The sequence below is a fragment of the Sphaerodactylus townsendi genome, linkage group LG10 (assembly GCF_021028975.2).
Source record: "Sphaerodactylus townsendi isolate TG3544 linkage group LG10, MPM_Stown_v2.3, whole genome shotgun sequence".
NCBI classification, from domain to species: Eukaryota; Metazoa; Chordata; class Lepidosauria; order Squamata; family Sphaerodactylidae; genus Sphaerodactylus; species Sphaerodactylus townsendi.
In genome coordinates, this window is record NC_059434.1 from 20,028,591 (window position 1) to 20,052,867 (window position 24,277).

The 24,277-nt window shown below is 45.0% G+C and overlaps 1 protein-coding gene across 1 annotated transcript in view; it reads left to right on the forward strand.

Moving 5' to 3' along the window:
• Positions 1 to 24,277, forward strand: part of SLC30A9 (solute carrier family 30 member 9) — a 37,372-nt gene that overhangs the window by 5,534 nt on the left and 7,561 nt on the right. Inside the window, 14 exon segments of the mRNA XM_048508722.1 lie at positions 8,199 to 8,255; positions 10,496 to 10,595; positions 10,719 to 10,968; positions 11,718 to 11,812; positions 12,528 to 12,610; positions 14,018 to 14,076; positions 16,030 to 16,097; positions 17,736 to 17,838; positions 18,264 to 18,319; positions 18,944 to 19,079; positions 20,422 to 20,461; positions 21,721 to 21,792; positions 22,703 to 22,810; positions 23,981 to 24,146. Of these exon segments, the coding sequence (XP_048364679.1) occupies positions 8,199 to 8,255; positions 10,496 to 10,595; positions 10,719 to 10,968; positions 11,718 to 11,812; positions 12,528 to 12,610; positions 14,018 to 14,076; positions 16,030 to 16,097; positions 17,736 to 17,838; positions 18,264 to 18,319; positions 18,944 to 19,079; positions 20,422 to 20,461; positions 21,721 to 21,792; positions 22,703 to 22,810; positions 23,981 to 24,146 (1,393 nt within the window).

Below are 24,277 nucleotides of genomic sequence, written 5' to 3' on the forward strand. Positions count from 1 at the left end.
TTTTGTCTCCTTTATAGCCCTGAACTGGTATCTGTATTCCAGAATCCAAGCATGTTTGCATGGAATGAAGACCTACTGATTTCTATTGTTATTACCCAATCTAGATTTTTAAAAAGATAAAGTTTCCCCTTCAGTTGTGTCCAACCCTGGGGTACTACTGCAAGCAGTGATTTCATAGGCAAGCCGTTTTTGTGGAGTAGTTTGCCATTGCTTTCCCCGGCTATTCTTTACCTCCTAGCTATGAGCTAGGTACTCATTTACCGACTAAGGAATGGATGGATGGCTGAGTTGACCATGAGCCAGCTGCCAGGATATCTGACCCACAGGGGGCTCAAACTCCTGACCGTGTGAGTGGCAGTGCAAGCACTTAACCACTACGCCACGCCGCTCCTTCAATCTAGATTAGTTCTCCTTAAATGTTAGCTAAAGTTGGGTTCCAGAAAGCCCTGCAGTGCCTCTGAAACTTTGTAAGGTTGTGCTGAAGACATTGTAGCCTCGAACAGACAACTTGGTACAGCAGGCCTGGGCTGGTCCCTCTCCCTGCCTCTGTACCGTTGTCTGGCTGTTCGTGCAACGACTTGCTCTGCCCAGTTGCACTCTGTGGGTGACTTACCAAGCTACAGTAGGTGACTGAGGGGGCTGCTCCCTTCTGCTCGCTCTTCAGACCTGCTGTTGGGCCCCCTTCTCTCACTACCAGCGGGGCAGGCTTGGAATGCTCCTTGCTGCCTCTAGTGGGAAAGGGATGGGTGGAAGGTGCTGCAACTACTTGGTCTCTCAGTTGGGTGGCAGAGTTCAAGAGGCATATCTGGGATGCAAAGTGGCGCTCTGAGAGTCCATGTGAAGTTTCCTGTGAATTGAGAATTGCCTGAGGCCCGTATGGACCATGTTCCTTGATTCTTTGCAGGTCTAAGTTCCAGAATTGCTGCCTTAATTTGAACATTCTCTTCCCCCAAGTACTTTGAATATGTTGCAGTCTCTTCCTTTTCCAACCTTTTGTGTCCTCTCTATGAAATAGATCTGTATGACTTTTTCACATGTCTGAGCACTGAGGCTGACACCTAAGAGCCCTGTGCAGAGGCAGGGGGCCAAATCTGCCAGTGGAAGCAGTGTGTGGCAGCACCGGCGGATTTGCCCTCCCCTTACCCTAATGGAGGGGCGAAGCTGGTGGCGTGGAGTCACCCTCGTCCTCTCCAGTATTGACATGCAGTGCTGGATTCTGCATCAGCGTTCCAGTGCCCCTGTTACCACCAGTGTAGCGGGGTTGGTGAGGAGCTGATGTTAGTTGGCTCCCTCCTGGCCATTCAGCGCATTATGTTGGCAGCCGAGTATTGAGACTTAAGCCACCCTTTTGGGTGGCATAAGTCTATTAAGCTCCATGGAGGCTTCCCAGCAGCAGGGAGGCATTTGCCTGCCTACGCCACCAGGAACCCTCTTTGGGAGTGGTGGCTGGGCAGGTGCCGCAAAGCCATGGCAGGTGCCTGGCTCTTGAATGGGACTGCCTAAGATGCAACCAACTCCAGCAAGTGAATGGCAAAATGGGGGCTTCTGTTCTAGTTTTCCAATCTTCATGCCAGAACTGTTCCTAGTTACCACTCTGGTTGTCCTTTTAAAACCTTTAGGTCTTGATGTGGACAAGGTGGTTAATGCCTGGTTTTGACTCTCTGCTTATTTTCGTCCCTGCCTGAGTTGTGAAACAGGTTTTGATAACATTTCCTGCTTTTCTTGTCCACTGGAAACCTTTGACTGCAGAGAAGCCAAAGGCAATTTGCGTCTGGTTCCCTGGACCTTGTCTCCTTCTGTATGGAAAAGCAATAGGCTGGGGGTAATGCATTTAAGACTCTAAATGTAGACCTTGCTTGACCCTGAGGTCAGTCGTCTCATATCTGAGCCAGATTTGTCTTAAGCCTATCGCTGTGTTAAAACCTTAATTATTTGTGTGTGGACTGAACGTGCACCGAGGATTCTGTTCTCTTAAAGGGCACACTGCGCAGATTCTGTTCTCTTAATGTTCAGCAGTAAATCTTGACATTTCATGGAGACCATCCTTCTCGATCAGAGTTTATGGCTTGACCTTTTCTTAAATAATGTTACTGCGACTGTCTGTTTTACGAGAGAGATGCCCCTCCTAATAAAAGTTGGCTTCTTCAGGGCTTGCCAGTGGCAAATGTAACCTCTGCCTTCAGCAGTGAGCGATCGCTGTAAAACCTAAACAGTTGCATGTTGTAAAGATATGAAGGTCCTTCTCTGCCTCTTAAGGAGAGAGATGAGATCCTGCCTGCCTGTTTTTGGGAGGTTAAGGCAGGAACTAAATGCTTGTTCGGCTGTGCAGACAGAGTCTTCTTTTAAACTTTTTGAATAATTCATACTACTTGTGAGGTTTTTTTAAATAAGAACAAGGAACTTCCTCATTCTGTCACTGAGTTCAAAAGGCTCAACCCAAGTTTCTCCAATTTAATTGAAAATTGCTTGTTCTATTAAGAGATTGTGGCTGTGTGGAAAGGATGCAGATCTAGAGAACAAAGCAGAAGTCGGATGACTTCTTATTAGAGTCATGAGAGTTTAATTCTGTCTACAGTTGAGAAGATTGGAACATGCAGAGTGGAACCCACACATTTTATGCTAGAATCTCTTGATGGAAATCGCTTAGTTGTTTTTGTTTCCACTGGAATATTTTAGGGCTTGGGGACTTATTTGTCCAGGGTCCTGGGATTTTTTTCTGCTTTGGGAAACCTTTCCCTTTATTATTTTTTATTGGAAAACCTGCTTCTCTTTTGACACATTCTCAATCTTTCAACTCTGCCCCCCCCACCCCATCCCCAGTCAGTTTCATATAGAAAAGCAGACTGAAGGTTGTTTTAATTGTTTTATATGATGTTTGCCGCCTTGAGCCCTATCGGGGAGGGCAGGATATACATCCACAAACAAACAAACAAACAAATAAATAAAGGTTGGGACAAGAAACTCTAAATTTTAACTTTTGTTCTGTCACATCTGCTTAAAATGCTTTCTTCTCTTTAGTTGTGTTATGTCTGTAAATCAGTAACTGTACATATTTAGATCAGAACATTGTGATGCCATTCAAAAGTTATGTATCTTTGCAGTAGGCATAATCACACTGATACTGATTAACCTTGAAAAATGGTTTCCAAATTATTACTGGCAAAGCTTTTATGAAGCAAACTTGTATCAGAGGGATCTTTTTTTCTGGAACTGGTCAACTAGAGAGACTGGCTGAAATGAAGCTGGCACATGCTAGTACATCATTGGTTGGTCATTTGATTTCCTGACTGTCAGTTGAATAAGTGAACGTACTTCATAGAAAAGTATTGTGATTTAGAAAATAGTTGTGCTGCTGGCAGGTGCTGGCTAGGGCATGGCCAGGCAGACCAGAGTCCAGGTGGGCAATAAGGGACATGCAGCCAAGAGTCCAGAGTCAGGGCAGGCAGCAGGCAAAGGCATCGTCAAGGCAATCTGGAGTCAAGGCACAGGCAGGAGGGTAGGCAGGGAGGCTGAGACCCGGAGGCCAGAGGAGGACCAGGCACATAGACCTTGCCAGGAAGTACACTCATTGCACCCAGGTCAAGCTATGCCCAAGACAGGATTCATATAGGAGATTCTGGCTAATGGGGCTAGGATACTACAAGGACAGATGCCTCCATTTCACAGAGCCTTCTGCCATACCTAGCAGCAATGCAAGCATTTCTCCTTTTACTCTGCAACTGTAGCTTTTGCCTTCATCTCCTTCTTGCAACTAGCTTGTTACTTGGCTCTTCTGAGATTCCTGGTGGCTGTCCCAGCTGCACGGCATCCGGCTCTGCCTTGGCTTGCAGGAAAGGGCTTGGAGCTGGCCCTGTTGTCTCCATTTCCTCGGAAGGAGGAGCCAGCTCTGGCTCCACAGTGTCTTCAGGCTCTGCATCAGAGTCCTATTGTCATGACAGTAGTTTTGTTCGATGTCTGATCTACTTGCTCACCCGTATGTGCCAGCAGTCATGAACATGCCTGTGCGGACCAGCCTGTAGACATTGTCTGTCTTGGATTTAAATACTGTTGACTGCTTTTTGGCTTTGCTCTCAGGCCAACTAAGGTATCTGGGCTGTATCACTGAAATATCTGAAAAAAAGAAAAGATTTCTGGTCCGCTTTTCCAGATCAAATCCAAGCTGCCCCCTCCTTTTTTTTAAAAAAATTGCTACCTGAAGTTATCTCTAAGCTTCAGCTTGAGTACCTATGGAAAACAAACTTTCTCTCTCATTAGGGCAGAAAGCTTTTACACTGTGTTTTATCTGGTGTTTGTAGTTTTACTTGATTTTAAGTATTAACTGCTCATACCTTTCTGTGAATGTCTGTTGCTCATTGTGTTAAATACTTTTGGATGTTACCGCTCCAGTGTGCAAAACACTTATGGGGGTTACTCCCCCAGGGCTAATATAATGTTTAATAGCTCACCTCGTTGTGCAGGCATGGGCAAACTTGCAAGCTCATCCCATTCAATCACTGCTCAGCTGGTACTTGGGGAGAAGACTGCATTGATGAGAATCCAGGCCTTTGTGTCTCTCATGTTGCTTCCCTAACATCTAAAGCTGACTTCTGATGTCTGAAACAGACAATATTCCACAAGGAGCAAAACGTGGAACTCATGGACGATCCGCCCTAGGCCTAAGGCTGTTGCTGAAAATGGTGTCCTTGCGTCAACTTCTGCCTTGTCTCCCGGTTCTATTTTCCCTAGAGCCATGGTGGCGAACCTATGGCACTCCAGATATTCATGAACTACAATTCCCATCAGTCCCTACCAGCATGGCCAATTGGCCATGCTGGCAGGGGCTGATGGGAATTGTAGTCCACGAACATCTGGAGTGCCATAGGTTCGCCACCACTGCCCTAGAGTCATATCTTCTTTTCTTTTTTTCCAATAATTTTATTAGCTTTAAATTTATACATATAACATAGAATCCATTAAAGTCATCATACATTAAAAAGTGAAAGTAAAAAGGAAGATAATTGTTCAGAAAAAATAAAACATTTTAGAATATGTAATTCTTTCATAAAATAACATGGTTCAACTTAAAAAAACAGCTACCTTTGACTTCCTAGCTTTACATGAGGTAGAATTTTTTCAAGTTTCCACATTTGATGTCATATCTTAGTCAGTTACAATATGCTTCATAAACTTAAATTATCTCTAAGTATTAACCTTAACATCATATTATAAAGGGGTGTATTGTTGTCGCCTCATAACCGACAAACTCAGAGGTATGTCGGAGCCATATCTTCTGTCCCTTCTGATGCTGGAAGGGAAGTGATGCGTATCTGAGAAATGTAGTCAGGGTGAGTGGGTTGGATAATTCAGCAAAGGGGTTCTTGACTTTGATGGCTGTCCGTGTTGAACATCGCTTGTAGTTCTGCCCAGGAGTTATATACATATCATCAACTATGGAGCAAAATATGCAAAAATTCCCATAATCTTTATCCTAAGTTCTTGATTTTTTTTAAACTCATGTGTGCACAAGGACTTTTCCACGATGTCCCCTTCCCCTTGCAATCGGTCATCTCCAGCGAGTGTCACGATGCCCTGTGGAGCAAGATTCAACGTGACATGCATGCTACTTAGATATTAGAGGGCTGATGGAGTGCTGGACCTTTATTTTGTTCGTGTGGTAGATGCAGAGGTGGGATCCAGCAGGTTCTCACCAGTTCCCAAGAGTGGGTTACTAAGTATTTGTGTGTGCCGAGAGGGGGGGTTACCAATTCGTTCTGCTTTTCCATTAGAAATTCCATTAGGTCCAAAATCATAGAATTCACTGTTGTTTCCTATGTGGCTGGTTAAGCTAGAGATAGAAAACGGGATAATTCTCCCTGCTGGCCAGCAATGTTAAAAAACATGTTTTTTTTAGAAATATGGTAAAAGTTCTTTGTTTATGGAAAGCATCCTTTTTGATTTCTAGAAACAAAATTAAGAGCATTTGAAAGTATTAGAGAGCATTTGACAGGCAGTCAATTAGGAGGAGAAGTAGTTGTTTTCTGTTGGCGGTAGATGATAGGACTTGCTTGGTAATGAGTTTAAATTATGGACGAGAAAGAAAGATACCAGCTGGAAATTAGGAACTTTTTTTTTTACAGTAAAGAGTTTTACAGTAAAAGCAGAGAAATTATTAATGCCCCGCTTCCTGGAGATGCCCGACCATGCCCCCCATCAGGTTCTAATTCCACTGGCCCCATTGGCTTCGTCGCCTTGAATCCCACCGCCCCGGGAACCTGCGCCTAAAAATTTTTGGATCCGTTCCACCGGGTAGATTGCTTCTTGCTATGCCCGAAAATCTCTGCTACAACCAGCGTGAGCCTTAAAGTGTCAACTTGCTGGCTATGTTAACCAGATGTGTGAGGTGAAAAGTTTTCTGCAGAACATTTTCTGTTTGTAAAGATTTGTGGCTGCACGTAATTAAAACAACAAAGGAATGTCACCAGCATTGTTTGGAAACATGCCCAGATTTGTGATTATCCCTAAGTTAATGCGAGTGAATACGCATGCGGCTTTGTTGATTTGTAAACTAAGGAGTATAAAACGGAGCGGGATAAAACCACAAATGGCTAACTGTAATTTTTTTTTGAGAAAACGGTATACGCAAGTTCACCTGATTTGCATTGATTTACGATTCTGCAAGCAAGATGCTGAAAGATGCGGTAACGGCACAAAGTCTGAGCAAGGACTATCAATTAGCTCATTCATTCCAAGAGTAGTTCTAGTGATCTCCTCGGACCAGCATGACATTCTATTTGAACTTGTCGGATAATTGCATCCGAGGCCCAACCGTGTGTGTGCATGACGGCAGGTAGGCGTGAGTGGTTAAGAGTGCTTTTGTAATGCCACTCCTACGGTTGGGGAGTTTGAGCCTGTGGGTCAGATATCCTGGCAGCTGGCTCATGGTCAGCCAGCCATCCATTCCTTGGTGGGTAAATGAGTACCTAGCACATAGCTAGGGGTTAAGAATAGCCATGGGAAAGCAATGGCAAGCTACCCCACAAAAGCGGTTGCTGGGCGATGAAATCATTATTGTTTGCAAGGTACCCCCAGTTGGAACCTTTACGTCCGAGGTAGAGCATACTTTATATTGTGCCTAGTGCTAAGGTTAGCATGTCAACGGTTTTCAGTGGCTTCAGTTTTTTTTCCCTTCAGTTTAAGCCACCTAAGGGAAGTACATTCTATCTTGCCTTTAAAAATGTACAGAGTGCCCTATTCCAAGTACAAATGAGCTCCCAGCCCAGAGCATTGAATCTGTGTGGAAAATAATATTTAAAACACTCTTGATTTGGGTCTTGTCCTAATGAAGCATTTTGGTTCAAGTATTTGACTTAAGTTGCTGCCATTGCTTTGCCATCAAGTCTTGGCTGACTTATCTGCCTTGCTCCCTAAGCCCCACTCTTTCAAGACCTTTGGAGGCAGTTTACCCGAGTAGCCTGCTGCTGTTCCAGCTCTGTCAGGACCCTGGTATTTCTTGGAAATTGTCCCACATCCAAATGCTAGCCAAACTGGGTTCGAGGAAGGCTGAGATTGTGTGACTAGGCCAAGATGTGAACAACAGCAAAGCCTCCATGTGGGTACAAGTCAGGATTTTAATCTGGAGATTCCAAGGACCTGAAGTTCTCAGTGGTGGTCTACCAGTGGCAGACTCCAGATAGTTATGGACTACAATTCCCATTAAAGTCCTCCTTCGCCAGCATGTGCCAATTGACCATGGCCCCACCAAACCACCACCGGCAGGGGCTGGATGGGAATTGTAGATCCCATGCACACATCTTGAGTCTGCCACAAATTCTGCCACCACGGCCCTAATCTGATAACTTGACCACTACCCCATGCTGGCTCTTGTTGCTATTTTAGGATTATACAAATAATATTGGATATTTTTAATATTTGTTTACTAACAGCATCAAATAAACATGCTAAGTCTGATAGCACTCTGTGTAGGGCAGGAGAAAACTTGCCAGAAACATTTCCATTACTGATTTTTCTGGAAAACCCAAGTTTTGAGTGTTAGTATCTCTAATTATCTGGCAAAATGATGATTGACCAGTATCAGCCAGATATACTGAGCTTTTAATTTGCTGGTTGTAAAGTGTCCCAAAGGGCTTTCTGCTTTACTGTTATAAGGAAGCAAACAAGTCTCTCCCCTACCCTCTACTTATAAGTTTTTTGTTCTACAGCCCGGGATGCTGGCAGTCAACCATCACCTTTGTTACAAATGCCAATCCAAGTAAAAGGTAATCAGCGTTTTCTTGATTTTATGATGGGCTTCATGTGAAGAGGTTGGCAGATTTTCTTCAGAAGATCAGCTGGAATTAGATGGTGCCTTGGAGTCCACGTACAATGTCCAGATGCAGGGATGGGGTGGGGATTTTCACCAGTTCCCTTGTCCTGCAGGAGACTTCATTCTCCAAGCTACTCCTGGGGATCCGCCTGTCCCATGGGACTGCCATTTCAGGGGGCATTTCGGGTTTCCACAGGAGAGGGGAATTGGGGAAAATTAACCCCTGCCCACAGAAAATCTAGGTGGGATTCGAACCATTGTGGCAGACATCCGGCATTTGTTGAAAACAAGAACTGTGTGTCTTCTCCCCCTCTCCCTGTAATTTCTAGGAATATTCAGCAAATCGGGTATGTGCTGAATTTTCCCAGTCAGCTACAGTGGCTAATGTTTGTATGGTTAGGGGGACTTGAGTGGTATTACTTCATACATTATGGGTGGAAGAAGGAACCTGAAATCCAAAGGATTTTTGCGGTGTGCCTGAAACATCCCTACATCCACATGACCATTATCCATTTTTGCTTGCACCCAAACTCTTCCAATCTTCAGTGACACTGGAGGGAGAGAAAAAGGGAAAGGATGAAGGGAGGGTTGAAAAAGGCTGGCACATGAGCACAACGGCTGAAGCTGTCATCCTAGATTTCAGGTGTATGTACAAAATACCTTTATATCTGGGGTGTTGTGTATGGCCATATTCCAGGCTGTATGGCCGTATTCTAGTAGCATTTTCTCCTGACGTTTCGCCTGCATCTGTGGCTGGCATCTTCAGAGGACACAACACCCCAGTGATTCCGGCCATGAAAGCCTTCGACAATACATAGCTTTACATCATTAACCCATTGTAGAGAACTAAAAAGGGCTTTTCTCAGATGAGGAGTTAGGAGTTTTCCAGGCTGTGTAGCCGTGATCTGGTGGTTTTAGTTCCTAGCATTACACCCACATTAGGAGCTAAAACCAGCAGACTACAGCCACACAGCTCCAAAAACCCACAACGGCCATTTGATTCCCACTGTGAAAGCCTTCAATAATACATCTTCTCAGATTATTTTAAAATTTATAGATGGTTACAGCCATGCAGACGCAGCACAATTCATGTGATATGTTCATTGGTCGACCAGAATGACACAGAACTTTGTGCAAATTTTCAAGTTCAGCAGAACTCTTCATCAAAAAATTAAAACAATGTAGCTGGTATCAATTTGATTCTTTTTTGGCCATGTGAAATGCCATAAATCATCATTGCTGTATTTGATTTCAAAGTTCTGGTCCTTTGTTCAGATAGCAAAATTTATACAGCTGGATTAGATACAAACGTGGAGAGAAAGTCCCAGATAATTGGCGGCTTTCTGTAAAATGCAGAATCAGAAACTTATGAAAGATAACAAATAATTTTAAAAGGGTAAGTGTAGAAATGAATAGCTTCCTGAAAGGGTACTGGGCATATCATGAGCTGCTGATTATTTGCATTTGGTGTTTAGTTCATTGCATTAATCTCTTATTCGTGTCCGGTACGGTATTTCTGCCAATATTGTGCCACATCTAATGTTCATGTGATTTTCTGGGAAAAGAGAATACAGTGGAACCTCAGTTTTCGTTGGCAATCCGTCTGAAAAGAATCGATGAAAACTGAAACTGATGAAAACTGAGTCAAACTTTTCCACAGGAATCAGTGTAAATCCAATTAATCCGTTCTAGGCACTCCAAAAAACATACCAAAAACACATTTTTGGTGAATAAACACAGTGTTTAATGCTGAAAACAGTAACAAACAATAACACTAGGACCAGCTTCAGAGCCAGTGGACCAATGTCACACCAGAAAGCTGTCCAAAAAGGTCTGTTTCTGATGCCTCTTTAAGATTTGTCTGAAATGGGGCAAGACATGGTCATTAAACAAGTTGCAGACACGGCCTGCAACAGCTTTGTCCGGGTGATTTTCTCCACAAACCCCTGCACCTTTCTGCAAATCAATGAAAACGGAGGCAAATTGATGAAAACTGAGACAACTTTTTCACTGAAAATATCGATGAAAATCGAAACCGATGAAAACTGAAGGCAATGAAAACCGAGGTTCCACTGTATGTCTTTATTTTCATACATGTGAGAATTAAGAGTTAGAGCGGCTTCTCCTCCCTTCTTGCGAGAGCCGTCGGGAATTTCTGGACCTGAATCTGTTATTCTCTCCCCCTTTTTAAAGTGAAAGCAGTTCTTAAAAAGAGAGAATATGGACCAAAGTACATGAAGAATAATTTCATCACTGGCGTCAGAGCAATCAATGAGTTCTGTCTGAAGTCCAGGTGAGCGGCAGCACTGGAATGGCTTGCTGAAAAGCATGCTTATTTCTAAAAGCTGGCTAGCAGAGGGTGGGTAGCAGAAGTAACTGATTTCGCTAATTTCAGAGGGCTGTTGTGTGGATGGAGGGTTGATGCAGCCAGTATCAAGCAGAGCCAAGTTTCCATCACTCTGCCAGTGTTGTGGAAGCCTCTCGACTCAGACTTGGCCAGTGGCTTCAATGATGGGTCTTGGTCCAGCCATTATTGCCTGAGCAGAGCAGCCGTCTGCAGCTTTGACTTGCAGTCCCACAATGAGCCCTTGGGCATTGGCTTGCTCTTGTGCCACGCTACTGTCCCAGGCTGCACCCGGTCAGCTTCTCCAAATGGATCTTGGAGGGTGAGCTTCATGGTTAATGGAGCGCACGTGTTAAGGCGTAGCATTAATACAAACGTCTACATTCATTGCCTGCTTTGAATATCCAGAAGGGAGAGTGAGAACAGAAAGGAGTGGATCCAGTATGATGTAGTGGTTAAGAGCAGGTGGAGTCTGATCTGGCGAACCAGGTTTGATTCCCCAATTCCACCTGAGTGGCAGAGGCTTATCTGGTGAACCAGATGTGTTTCCGCACTCCTAGATTCCTGCTGGGTGACCCTGGGATAGTCACAGTTCTTCGGAGCTCTTTCAGTCCCACCTATCTCCAAGGTGTCTGTTGTGGGGAGAAGAAAGGAGCTTGTAAGCCACCTTGAGTCTCCTTACAGAAGAGAAAGGTGGGGTATAAATCCAAACTCCCCCTCCTCCCCCTCCCCCTGCATTTGCAGATGCTTCTAATAGGTCTACCAGGGGTTGGATGTAATTGCTTGTGGGATGCTAGCCATCAGTTAAGTCATCCTTAGGCCACTGTAGCGTAGTGGTTAAGATCAGGTGGACTCTAATCTGCAGTAATGCCCAGATTTATAGCCTCAGCCGCCTGCTTCCCCCACTGCTGACTGGTGCTTCCAGCACTTCATGTTCCTTGAGCCGAGAACAAGCCTTCCACTCTGGGTGAAATGGTCCAGCATGCTGCGCAATTTCAAATGCCTACGATGCGGGGTGAGTGAGATTACTGTTTATTTGTCTTACTATTGTCATCAACTTCTACAGCTTAACTCTCGATCCAGCTCCAAGAAAAAATCCGGCGGCGGAGCCCTCATGATGACACCGAGGCTTTCACTGTGTTTTTGAGATCGGACGTGGAGGCCAAGTAAGGATATCGCCATTTGATTTTGGCGGCACAAAAGGGGCAGGAGGGCCGAGGGTCGGAGGTGGCCCCTCTGCTTCGCATGCAGAAAGTCCCAGGTTCAATCCGGCGCATGTCTGGTTAAAAGGATTGGTTAGCAGGTGATCTGAAAGACCTCTGCCGTACGCCACGGAAAGCTGCTTCCAGTCTGAGTAGACAATAGGGACCTCGATAGAACCGTGGCCTGACTCAGAAGGCAGCAGTTCCATGTGTTCATAGTATAATTTTAGTTCCTCATTCCTTCCTGGGTAGAATCTTTCTGCCATTTGGGGTTGGTGGTGGTTTCTTTGCCATTCATTGTGCTTTTGGGCATCCACATTTGTGATGTGACCTTGATCCGTGTTACTGAATGAAAGTGGGCTTCGGGACGGCGCCACATATCAATTAGCACCCCTCTTTTGGGCTCTTGGATTCATTCATTCATTCATTCATTCATTCATTCATTTCCCGCCCAATCTCTGAAGGGCTCTGGGCAGGTCACAGCATAATACAAATCAGTATAACGAATGTGGTATCATCCTGTTTCCATTTAGATCGAAAATCCCATGTGTGGGTTGGGTACAGTTCTCTTTCCTTAGTCAAATGACTCAGAAGCCAAACTGTAGTGACTGGAAAAGAATCCCCTGAGGGAAGGTGGTGTTTTTTTTTGTCTCCGATCTTTTTCTTCTTCTTGGTACAGGTCACTAGAAGTCTGGGGAAGCCTGGAGGCTCTTGCTCGAGAGAGGAAAAGGCGTAAAGAAGCGGAAATAGAATACAGAGAAAGTAAGTGCAGAATGGAGCCGGTGTGGGTCAGTGGTTCAGAGAGACAGACTCTAATCTGGAGAACAGAGTTTGATTCCTCCCTCCTCCACATGAAGCCTGCCTGGGTGACCTTGGGCCAGTCACTCAAAACTCTGTCAGCCCATGCAGAGACAGGTGGTGGCAAAATGCCCCCCAATGTCTCTTGCCTTGAAAACCCTATGGAGTTGCCATAAGTCAGCTGTAACTCAATGGCACTTTACACACGTGCACAAATGTGGAGTGCTTCAGAGAATGCTGAATTCATTCCGATGCCTGTTCCAGTCACTTTGAAAAAACCCCTATTGCAATGCATTCTGTGATTTTCACATTGGGGTTGAAACTTCTCCTGGCCTGTTGCCACCTGTGTCCAAGTGTATCTATTACATTTCCCTTCTTGCATGGAGCTCAGGACAGTGTTTGTGGTTCTTCCTCGTCCCATTTTGGTCTTACAGTAACCCTGTGAGGTAGGTGAGGCTGAGAGAAAGATTATCTCATGATCACTTGGTGCATTTCATAGCTGAGTGGGAATTTGAATCTGGGATTCCCCTGTCCTGGTACAATACTACAACCACCATGAAACGCTGCCTCTTTATGATGCTAAAGAGGGTGGCATTGACATGTTTATGTTCTCAGTGGCTGTGGTGAACTGTGTGTTTTTCTTCAGCCTTATTGCTTGTGTTAAGAGCTGCTTCAAACCATCTCATTAATTGGTAGAGAGCTACATACGTTCTGTCAAAGTGCAGTCTTGTTGAGGACTTGTGGCCAATCCCAGCCCCATGCTTGTAGGTTTTTTTATACACACACACGCGCACACGCGTGCTCCTTGAGGGAGTGATAGGATGAACATGTACCAAGTATATCATGTAATATGGGATTATAAAGATAGATAGATAGATAGATAGATAGATAGATAGATAGATAGATAGATAGATAGATAGATAGATAGATAGATAGATAGATAGATAGATAGATAGATAGATAGATAGATAGATAGATAGATAATCACTTCCTCAAGGAGTGACAATACAGGGCAATAAAGGGTGAGGAAGAACCACAAACAATACAAAGATGAAGAACCACAAACACTGTCCTGAGCTCCATGCAATAAGGGAAGAGTAGAAATGCAGGGCAATGCAGGGCAATACAAATGGTTCTGTCCCCTCTTCCATTTTATTCTCACAACAACCCTTTTAGGTAGGCTAGGCTATGTTGGACTGGCTATCAAGGAGTTTGGTGTTAAACAGCCCCCACAGTAGCATCTGACTGAAAGATTTCTGGTTTGCTGAAGTCTCGATGTCTTCTCCAGGACAACGTGGCATGCTTTTGTTGCTGAATTTCAGTTTTTCTTCTCTTTCCTGCTCAATACCTTTAATAAACTTATCGTTGCAGATTTGTTTAAAAACCAAAAGTTGTTGAAGGAATACAAAGACTTCCTAGGCGAGACAAAGGTGAGAGAATGTTTTTATTTTCACCTGTATCATGAGGTCTTGCTCCTAGCGACACATTTCTAGGCATTAGCAAGGCTGGGGCGTGGTGGGGTGTCTCCTTCTGATGCCAGCCACAGATGCAGGTGAAACGTCCGGAGGAAATGCTACTGGAACACGGCCATACAGCCCGGAGACCCCACAACACCCCAGGGATTCTGCCCATGAAAGCCTTCGACAGTACACTAACAAGGCTGTGCACATGATGGGATTTGGGGGGCGGATAGGAAAGCTCGTACTGATATCAGTTGTAACTTGCGACTCTTCCCCTTAAACTCAAACTGATGGTTAATAGTTTATGCCTTGTGTGATCTGTCCTCATTCTGAGCCCTCAAGTTCAATTAACTGGCATATTCATAATATCAGATAATTCCTCTGGCTAGACCAAAGAAATATTTCTGGCCATTTGAATGATGGCACTAAACCCTGGCTTTGCAATAGTCACAATTTATAAACAAATATGAATAAATTGTCAATACATGCTGACATTCAGGTGAAATAAAAAGCGGCAAAGCCGGCAACAAGCCTCAACCCTCCTCAGTATCCAAACAGAGATGTGTGGTTTAGCCCAGCTGGTGTGGAGTGCCCCAAGGCAGATTCAGTACCAAATGCATGCAGTTGTTCCAGAAATAAGAAGGGTATTGCTGAAGAAGTGGACTGTGACTCCACAAAAATGAGTATATACCTGGGAACTTGTTCTGAATTCAATTTTTCTAATGCTCTGCACTTTGGACTGTTATATCCTCCTTCTGACTTTGAGACTCTCTGTTTGGATATTGGAAAGGGTTTTTGCCTGTTGCTGGAGCAGCAGTGGCGCAGTGGTTAAGAGCAGGTCCATTCTAATCTGGAGGAACTGGGTTTGATTCCCCACTCTGCCGCTTCAGCTGTGGAGGTTTATCTGGGGAATTCAGATTAGCCTGTGCTGGTTGACCTTGGGCTAGTCACAGCTTCTCGGAGCTCTCTCAGCCCCACCTACCTCACAGGGTGTTTGTTGTGAGGGGGAAAGGGAAAGGAGATTGAAAGCCCCTTTGAGTCTCCTACAGGAGAGAAAGGGGGGGATATAAATCCAAACTCTTCTTCTTCTTTGCTGCTTTTTGTTTCTCTTGAATGTTAACACGTGTTGACAATTTATTCATATTTGTGTATAAATTGTGCTTATTGCACAGCCGGGGTTTAGTGCCTTTGGTTACTTGATTGCTCTGTGATTGCACTTTACCTATTCATTTGAGTTGATCATTAGAAAGGTGAACCACACCCTTTCTTTTCAGCCTAACCCCTGGGTACCTGCTTGGAAGTAAGTCTCCTTTTGTTCACTGATGCTTCTTTTCAGCTGAATGTTCATCAAATTGCAATCTGTCCTTAGCTAGCTGGCAATTTTTATAGATCAGAGGATCTCTTTAGCTTCATAACAGGTAAAAGATGAGCTTTAGACAAACAGATACAAAAATGAAAAAAAGTGACTGCATTAAAGAACAGAAGAGTTTTTGGGGTAAGCATAGCTCTTCTTGCAAGACTTCTGAGGAGAGCAGATGTGGCTGATCTTGCTCTTGAGATAAAGCAGCAACATTTTAGTTTTCAGTGTGGAATTCAGTGACCTGACAACTATTTATTTTGAGATTTCCAGCCGCCAGCCCCCCCCCCCCCTTCTCCCATTTCAAATTGTATGAGCCATGTCTGCTTGCAGTCTTGGTATCCCTGGCTGGCTGAATCTGACCTCCAGTCTTTAGATGTAACCTTCAGACTTATATCACTTAAGCAAATGTTGCTTTTGGTTCCTTTATCAGGACAAGATCCATAATTGCTAGGTATAACTATAGTACTTTGAATTGCGATTACTTAATATTATGCTGTTGAAGCCAATCTATGCAGGAATGTAGTATTATTAAATATGTGATTTGGGGTTTTTCTTTTATTCAGCCACGCTCCAATGCCTCAGCTGTATTTCTCAGGGGACCCGGGAAAGTGGTGATGGTTGCTATTTGCATGTAAGTTTTTTTCCTTCTTAAATATGTACATTTTCTAAACCCATCCGCTTTGTGCTGTACGCATACAGACTGAAGTTTATGTACTTTGATTCTGCAGAGGTGGATTTTGCAGTTATGTTCTGGAAAACTGAGTTTTAAAAAGGCAATGTGAACATTTCAATGGAAGTGGAGCCTGAAGTTAGAGACCTAGGCCCAATCCTTCAGCCACAGAGAACAGAAGTCCCCAATCTTACTGAACCGTTGAACCCTTTTTAGAATGTTGAGAACAGGCTGTATGTACCATAACAGAGGGGCTGCCATATGCGAGGTAGGGCCAGTCACAAAATGGCTGCCATGACTGAGGTGAAGCCAATGAAAAATGGCTGCAATTTGTGAGGTGGGGCCAGTCACAAAATGGCTGCCACGACTGAGGTGGAGCCAATGAAAAAATGGCTGCAATGTGTGAGGTAGGGCCAGTCACAAAATGGCTGCCACGACTGAGGTGGAGCCAATGAAAAAATGAAAATGGCTGCAATGTTTGAGGTAGGGCCAGTCACAAAATGGCTGCCATGACTGAGGTGGAGCCAGTGAAAAAATGGCTGCCATGTGTGAGGTAGGGCCAGTCACAAAATGGCTGCTATGACTGAGGTGGAGCCAATGACAAAATGGAATGGCTGCCTTGAGTGAGGGGGAGCTTGTCACAATATAGCAGTCATGGGGGCTGGGTCCAATCACAAACATTGGGCATTTCCACAAAACATTAGGAAGTTGATGACCAGATATCTGTGTATGCTGGAGGTGGCAGGTTCCAAATGGTGCCCCCTAAAGGTATTCTCTGAACCACCTGCTACGCCATTAAATGGGGAAAAGCCAAGATTACCTCTTCACTTTGAGGAAGGAGCATATGGGTACTAGGAAGCATGCTGGTGGTGCCATATTGGTGGTGTCAAAATGAACTGACTTTTGAGCAATCCTGAATATCAGCGGCTCTGGCTTGAGTCATTTGAGAATGCACGTAAGGCCCAAGAAACCCCATCAAAAATTCCCTTTGTTTTCTCTAACTTATTGAAGCACTAGGATTATAGTAGCTCTCTGTCCTTTTGTTTTCAGTTTTATTATTTAAGATGATAACTTCTGGTATATTTATTAGTTTCCTATTCAGATGCAATTCATGATCTCCACTCAGTTTCTGTTTTATGGTTGCACACGTAGATACCGTGGCCCGAGACCAGTGTAATGTTTAGGAGATTAGGAATCCCTTCCCCGCCCCAACTTCTTTCCATGGATTGTGTTGACCATTGGGTAGCATTAATGTCTTCATTGGAGCTAATCAGGTTTCTCCTCTTATTCAGAGTTTGAAACCTGGGACTCAAAGTGGACTTGCATACCCATGTAAGGGGGGAATCCAGTTAACATCTCCTATGCTTAGCCCTAGGTGGGATATGATAGCAAACAGGTAGCCAGCCATGGAGGAGATTTGCGCTGGAAGGCTATTGGGAGCTCTTGACCCGGCTTCTGTGTCGCAGCTGTAGCTTAACGGTTGGCTCAGCGCCGATGTAACATCGTCTGTGTTTCTGTCTCTTGTTTTAATCCTTGGAGAAGTTAGCGTTTGCTGCATTTTGCATTGCTCGCTCACGCCTTCGTTTTCTTCACTTTCAGAAATGGCTTGAATTTTTTTTTCAAGCTTCTTGCTTGGGTTTACACGGGTTCCGCCAGCATGTTCTCTGAAGCCATTCACTCTCTGGCAGACACCTGTAATCAGGTGAGTACCTCCTCTTTCAAGTTCGGCCTTTGTGTGTTACACAGTTTGTGGCACCACACACAATGGGTTTGCTCTGTTCAGACTAAGCCCATTTGAAATCAGATTGAGTTTGGGGTGACTTCATGGAATTGCATCATCTGTGGCAGGGGTCTGCGACCTGCGGCTCTCCAGATGTTCATGGATTACAATTCCCACCAATTGCACTTAACCCGTTTGTAGGGTTGATTGTTTCTGTGTGTGCCGTCCCCATTAGAATCTGCACCGCCACATTCTGGACTAGTTTCAGTTTCCAGAGCAGTCTCAAGGGTAGCCCTGCGTAGTGCGAGTTACAGTAGTCAAGTCTAGAAGTGACCATTACATGGATCACTGTGGCTGGGTCATTTCACAGTCCACTTGATTCTGATCTTTTCTCTCTTCCCATACAGGCTTTGCTAGCGCTTGGAGTGAGTCAGTCTGTGAAGACGCCAGATCCAAGTCACCCGTAAGGACTTCTCCTCTTCCATTTAATGCCAGCTTCTGAGGCTAACACTGCCTTTGTCAAAATGCTCACAGCCTTGGCCTCTACCTCCCTAGCTCCTGAAAGCTTCTGATTTTATATGCCACAACCCACCTCTGTTACTCTTGCAAGATTTGAGAACAAACCCTCTAGTTTGGGCCTTTTCATTCAACTCAGAAAGACTTGCAAGGGTTAACTGGACACCAACTGCGGCTCTCTGGGGCGTTCTGCAAGTACTCAGAGGTGGCATTTGATAAACAGCCTGCTTTTAAAGGCATTGCATTAGAAGGACATCATTGGGTTGTTTGGGTCTTAATGTTTTGCTGCTGGTGAGATATATTCAGGAACTTTATAGAACTCATCTGGAGCTCTGGTGCGCGTTGGAGGCAGAGGAGATACAAACGAGGTTGAGCACAGAGCAAGATTAGAAAGGATCTGAGATGCTGCAGCTCCTTGTGTGAAGTCCCCCTTTCTCAAGATCGGTTGACTGCGTTTTTAGCGCCCAGTTACCTGGGGAGGGAGGGAGGGAGTTTCCCCTGCTTCTGTTTCACCAAATCTTTGCAGGTCTACTGAAGCGCTTTCCCCCTTTCCCTGGCCTTCTCCATTCAGATATGGCTTCACGAACATGCGCTACATTGCGTCCCTGATCAGCGGCGTTGGCATTTTCATGATGGGCGCAGGACTTTCGTGGTACCACGGGGTGATGGGCTTGTTGCATCCTCAGCCCATAGAATCACTTCTCTGGGTAAGTTGAGCTGTCGTGCAATGAGCGGGGTGCGGTTGGGACCTGCAGCTCTGTCCTGCTAATGGGGGCACTTTATTTTGGAGCAAGACCCCTTTGGCTGATGGAAGAGCCCGTTGTGTCCGTGGGGAGCTCCATGTTTTGGAGGAAAGCACTGTCAGTACAGCAGATCTGTGTAATCCAGCCTGCAGTACTTGTTTTAATAATGATTTAATTATGATTGTTCATGTCTCAGGTGCAAAATTCAGGGAGTAGATGAGCCACCTGGGAAGGACCTTCCGTGGCATTTATTCTGTGTATGTGTGGCCTGTGGGCACCGTGGTGCCTGCTGAAACCCTTCTAATGCCAACCCAAGAATCTTCACTGTATGACTGAATATATGCTATGTGTAAGCAGGGCTCCAGGACGACTGTTTGATAAATGCAGAAGTTGGCTGTCCCTCCTTAGCACAGTAGTTTTGACTGTTGTCCCTTAATACAGTCAGAGGTAGTGGCTGTGTTCAGACATCATGAGAAACTATTGAAGTACTCATGAATACAATATGTCAGATGTTCATTCCAGTGCTCCTCTCAATCCTCCCACTCTCATAGGAGGGTTTGATCTATTACCTCCGAGTTCGATCAGGCTTCAGTTTACTGTGAGGTCCCCCTCCCCGCCCCCACATCCCTGGGAAATTCTAAATAACTTGGTGGAGGAGTTCAGTTTTGTTGGGCATCTCATCACTTTGGTACTTTCAGACAACCTCTGCATGGAAGAAGAAGCAGGAGGAATAAGGGGAGCTGTGTGAGGCCCCTTCCACACATGCAGAATAATGCACTTTCCATCCACTTTCACAGTTGCTTGCAAGTGGATTTTGCTATTTCGCACAGTAAAATCCAGCTGCAAAGTGCATTGAAAGTGGATTGAAAGTGCATTGTTCTGCATGTACGGAGTGGGCCTGAGTTCTGCAAACAAGCTGGGTTCTTGCTCAGTGTCAGCAAATCTCCGTGTAATCTCCTTTTTTGGGGAATCAACTGTAGGGTTTATATCCCATGGTCCTCTACTGCTAAGTGAGAAAGAGCAAGCTCACCCCCCTTTAGTTGATGGAAGGGAACAATTTGGTCTAACTCAGGAGTCTGCAAACTGCTGCTCTCCAGATGTTCATGGACTACAATTCCCATCAGCCCCTGCCAGCATGGCCACTTGGCAGAGGCTGGGGGGAATTGTAGTCCATGAACATCTGGAGAGCTGTAGTTTGCAGACCCCTGGTCTAGCTAATGGGAGGTAATTTTTAAGATCTGTGTAATGTACAAGACTGTATATTTGTATCTACATATAACTGAATTCTCTTTCCCCGGTTTTTTAGGCTTATTGTATATTAGCGGGGTCATTGGTATCTGAAGGAGGTATGCTAACTATCATGGCTTTGCTGCTGTTTGTTTGTTATCCTTGCATCCCTCTCTTCCCTTTGGAAAGACCAGAGCCATTTAACTGGGGCTGCAGAGGTCTCCTTGCCACTTGCTCATCCGGTTGAAACACGTTCAGCTTTTAAGCTCTGCAGTGTTAGTTACTCCAAGGCTGCTCCTGCTGGATTATATTTCGACAGAACCGTTATCTCCCTGATACGTTGATGTCAGATACTGTAATAATCATTAAAAGGGGTTTTTTTGGCTGCATGGAACCCACCAATCCTGTGCTATGTCACTTATTTGCTCCAGGGACCAATTCAAAGTGCTTTTTCTTACCTTTAAGGCCCTTCGCAGCTTTGGACCCTCATACATCTTAAACAGCATCTCCCAGTGTCCTTCTGTGCACCAGATTTGTTCGTCACATAACCTTCTGCTTGTGGTGCCTTCTCTTAGGGTTGTCTGAATGCAGAGGTGGGATCCAGCAGGTTCTCACAGGTTCCCGAGAGTAGGTTACTAATTATTTGTGTGTGCCGAGAGGGGGTTACTAATTGGTGATTTTGCCCCGTAACTTTTGCCTTGGTTACGCCCTCCTCTCAGCAGTAGCGCGCAGAACTTGAAGCAGTCTAGCAGGAGGTGCATCGGCGTGCGTGGCAGCCTGCGCCTTCGTGCATTCGTTTCCCGCCCAAGGACCGGTGCAGCGGCTGCGTCCTTGCCACAGCCCCGCCCAGGAATGCCCCGACCCCGGAATGCCCGGCCACACCCCTGTCGTGCCCCGCCCAGCCCCATTGGCGCTACGCCACAGTTTGAATCCCACCACCATGGGAACCTGTTACTAAAATTTTTGGATCCCACCCCCGTCTGAATGGCAACAGCTAAGCCACAGATTTTCCCAGTGGTGGTGGGTCCAGTCCTCAGGAAGGGCCTACCAGATGGATAGAGCAACCAGCGCTCCATTCTTTGTGCTAGCCAAAGTTGCTTTTAGATCTAGGTGGCTGACTCTTGTTTGAACTGAAGCTGGGATCTATAACCCATCTAGACTGGCGTGATCCTGTTAAAACTTAAAGGAAACTGCCTTGAACAAGTTGGCAGGGGGTTGGGGGGCTGGTATTTGATCTTGAGCTTCATTATAATTTCTAAGCGATCCCTTGATGCTCACAATAAGCTTTGAGACCAGAAAGGTACCAGAATTAATTTTGCCTGTTTTGTTTTTCTTAGCTACTTTTCTTTTTCTTACATATTTTTATATTTTTTAAAAGCTACTCTTCTAGTGGCAATCAACGAAATTAGAAGAAGCGCCCGGGCCAAAGGGTTGTCCTTCTATCAGTACGGTATGTATCTTAGCATTGGATGAGTCATGCATTTTCCTATGCTTTCTTTGTCTCCTTTTGAATGGGTGCAATGTAATTCTTTGGAAGGAAGAAGGATCTCGGTTTCCTTGTGCTTCCCTGTCTCAGCCCCATGAGTAGCAATTTGTGGTCAGGTGCCAGTCAGAAAGGTAGAGAAAAGAACCACTCAGAGACAGGGGTTTTTGTGTTCCCGGGGCGCTCCCCAGATTTTTGGAGAAAATGTTACTCTGTCATTTGAAAAATCTGCCCCCTGCTACCTGATGAAGACTGAACGTGCTCACTGAACTCTGGGGATCATGGGATTTGGAGAGCTGTGCATTGGTTAAAGAGGAGAGAAGAAAACGGGAAGGGGGTGGAGATATTGGGCAAGCCAATCTAGACCATTCACTTGAACTAAAAGTGTTGTTGTTTTGTGGAAGGGAATTGATTTTGATGAAGGAAGGAAAATTACCATTTGTTCACCCCTGCCCAATTTGCCACAGTCCCCAGCTTGTTTGTAACAGTTACTCTTCGTTGTAAATACCCCGTAACTCCAGTGACCTGAAGAAGCATCCATTGTACTTCTTAAAACACAACAATGTATAGAAGTACCTATTGGGCTGCATCTTGTTCGAAAGGAAGTGTTACTTTTTTACATGTATGGAAGTGTTACTTTTTTACATGTACGCCCCCCAGTGGCAGCCTGAAATGACAGGGAGGATTGAAGGGTGGGTTTGGTGACACCCCCCCTCCCCCCGCCCCAATACACCTGGATCTTTTCCATTGGGTAGCAATGACTCTAACAGAATCTTGTTTCTGCTAAATGTACTGGCTTTTATATGACCGGAGAAATACTTGGTTACTTCAGTGCAACGAAATCATTCAACAGGATAATCAGCTCTTCATTATTTAGTTATTCAGGCACGTGACCCCAGTACAAACGTCGTGTTGCTGGAAGATACTGCAGCGGTTCTGGGTGTGACGTTAGCTGCTACCTGCATGGGCCTGACGTCCTTAACAGGTGAGCATCTATAAAAGGTGGACGTCGATGTGGTTGATCCTGATGTCAAGTTGTCCCCATAAAAAGAGAGAGATGTCTACATATATTGAAGACTATTCAGCTATGCAAAAGAAATTGACCTTAGGAGCAGCAGTGGCGTAGGAGGTTAAGAGCTCGTGTATCTAATCTGGAGGAACCAGGTTTGATTCCCAGCTCTGCCTGAGCTGTGGAGGCTTATCTGGGGAATTCAGATTAGCCTGTACACTCCCACACATGCCAGCTGGGTGACTTTGGGCTAGTCACAACTTCTCGGAGCTCTCTCAGCCCCACCCACCTCACAGGGTGTTTGTTGTGAGGGGGGAAGGGCAAGGAGATTGTAAGCCCCTTTGAGTCTCCTGCAGGAGAGAAAGGGGGGATATAAATCCAAACTCTTCTTCTTCTCTTCTTAAAAATTAACCAGAAGGGAAAGCTACCCTCTCCATCCAAAGAAACAAAACGCAGTCCAGGGAGGGTTGAACATGCTGTAGGACAGTGAGGGAAAACCTTTTGGGCTTGGTGTGTCAAAAATTCAGAAGATGTCTAATTTGATTCAGCTGGCATGTCACACCCCACCCCCACCCAACGGAAGAGAAACTATGCTTACGTGTTCAGTCCAGTCATGTGTGGCGCTATGGATTATATAAAGAAACATCAAATAATTTCAAAAACGACTCAAGATCAAACAGGGAGAATAGTTGTTGTCGGGGGCTGGTGAATGCTGGTGTGTCACCCATGATGTCATGGCTGGTCACCTTTGTCACACGTATCGTAGGTTTGCCATTATTGCTTTAGGAGACTTAGAGAGTTGAGAGCTGGTGGAAGGAAGAGCCGTCATTATCTATGAACTGCCTTGAGCATATGGGAAAGGTGGAGTATAAATATTTTAAGTAATAAATACAAATCAAGAACACAGCATCATAACAGTACAAGATGAGTAACTTTTAGGTGGTCATCTCTGTGTGGAGGAAATGCACAAAGTATACTCAAGCCAAGCCAACCTTTATTGGCATATCACACAAAGTGTACTAAAGGATTCCCTTTTTACTTCTACTGTACATCTTCTACTGTACATATTTCAGGTACATCTTTCTTTCAGGACAGGCACAAAGTATACTGAAGGATTCCTTTTTACTTCTCCTGTGCATCTTTCAGGTAACCCATATTATGACAGTTTGGGATCACTGGGCGTAGGGACGTTACTGGGAGCCGTATCAGCGTTCCTCATCTATACCAACACAGAAGCACTTTTGGGGCGATCCATAATGCCTGACCAGGTGCAGAGGTTGACGGAGTTACTGGAAAGTGACCCTGCAGTAAGGTGAGAGGATCCGGATTGCAAACTTTGATGATCTCTTGAGGACACTCATTCAGCTAATTAGGGGAACTATACCAGTTAAAGATATCGGGGAAGGGAAAAGTGAATGTTTACTTCTGAGTTTGTAGGGTAAG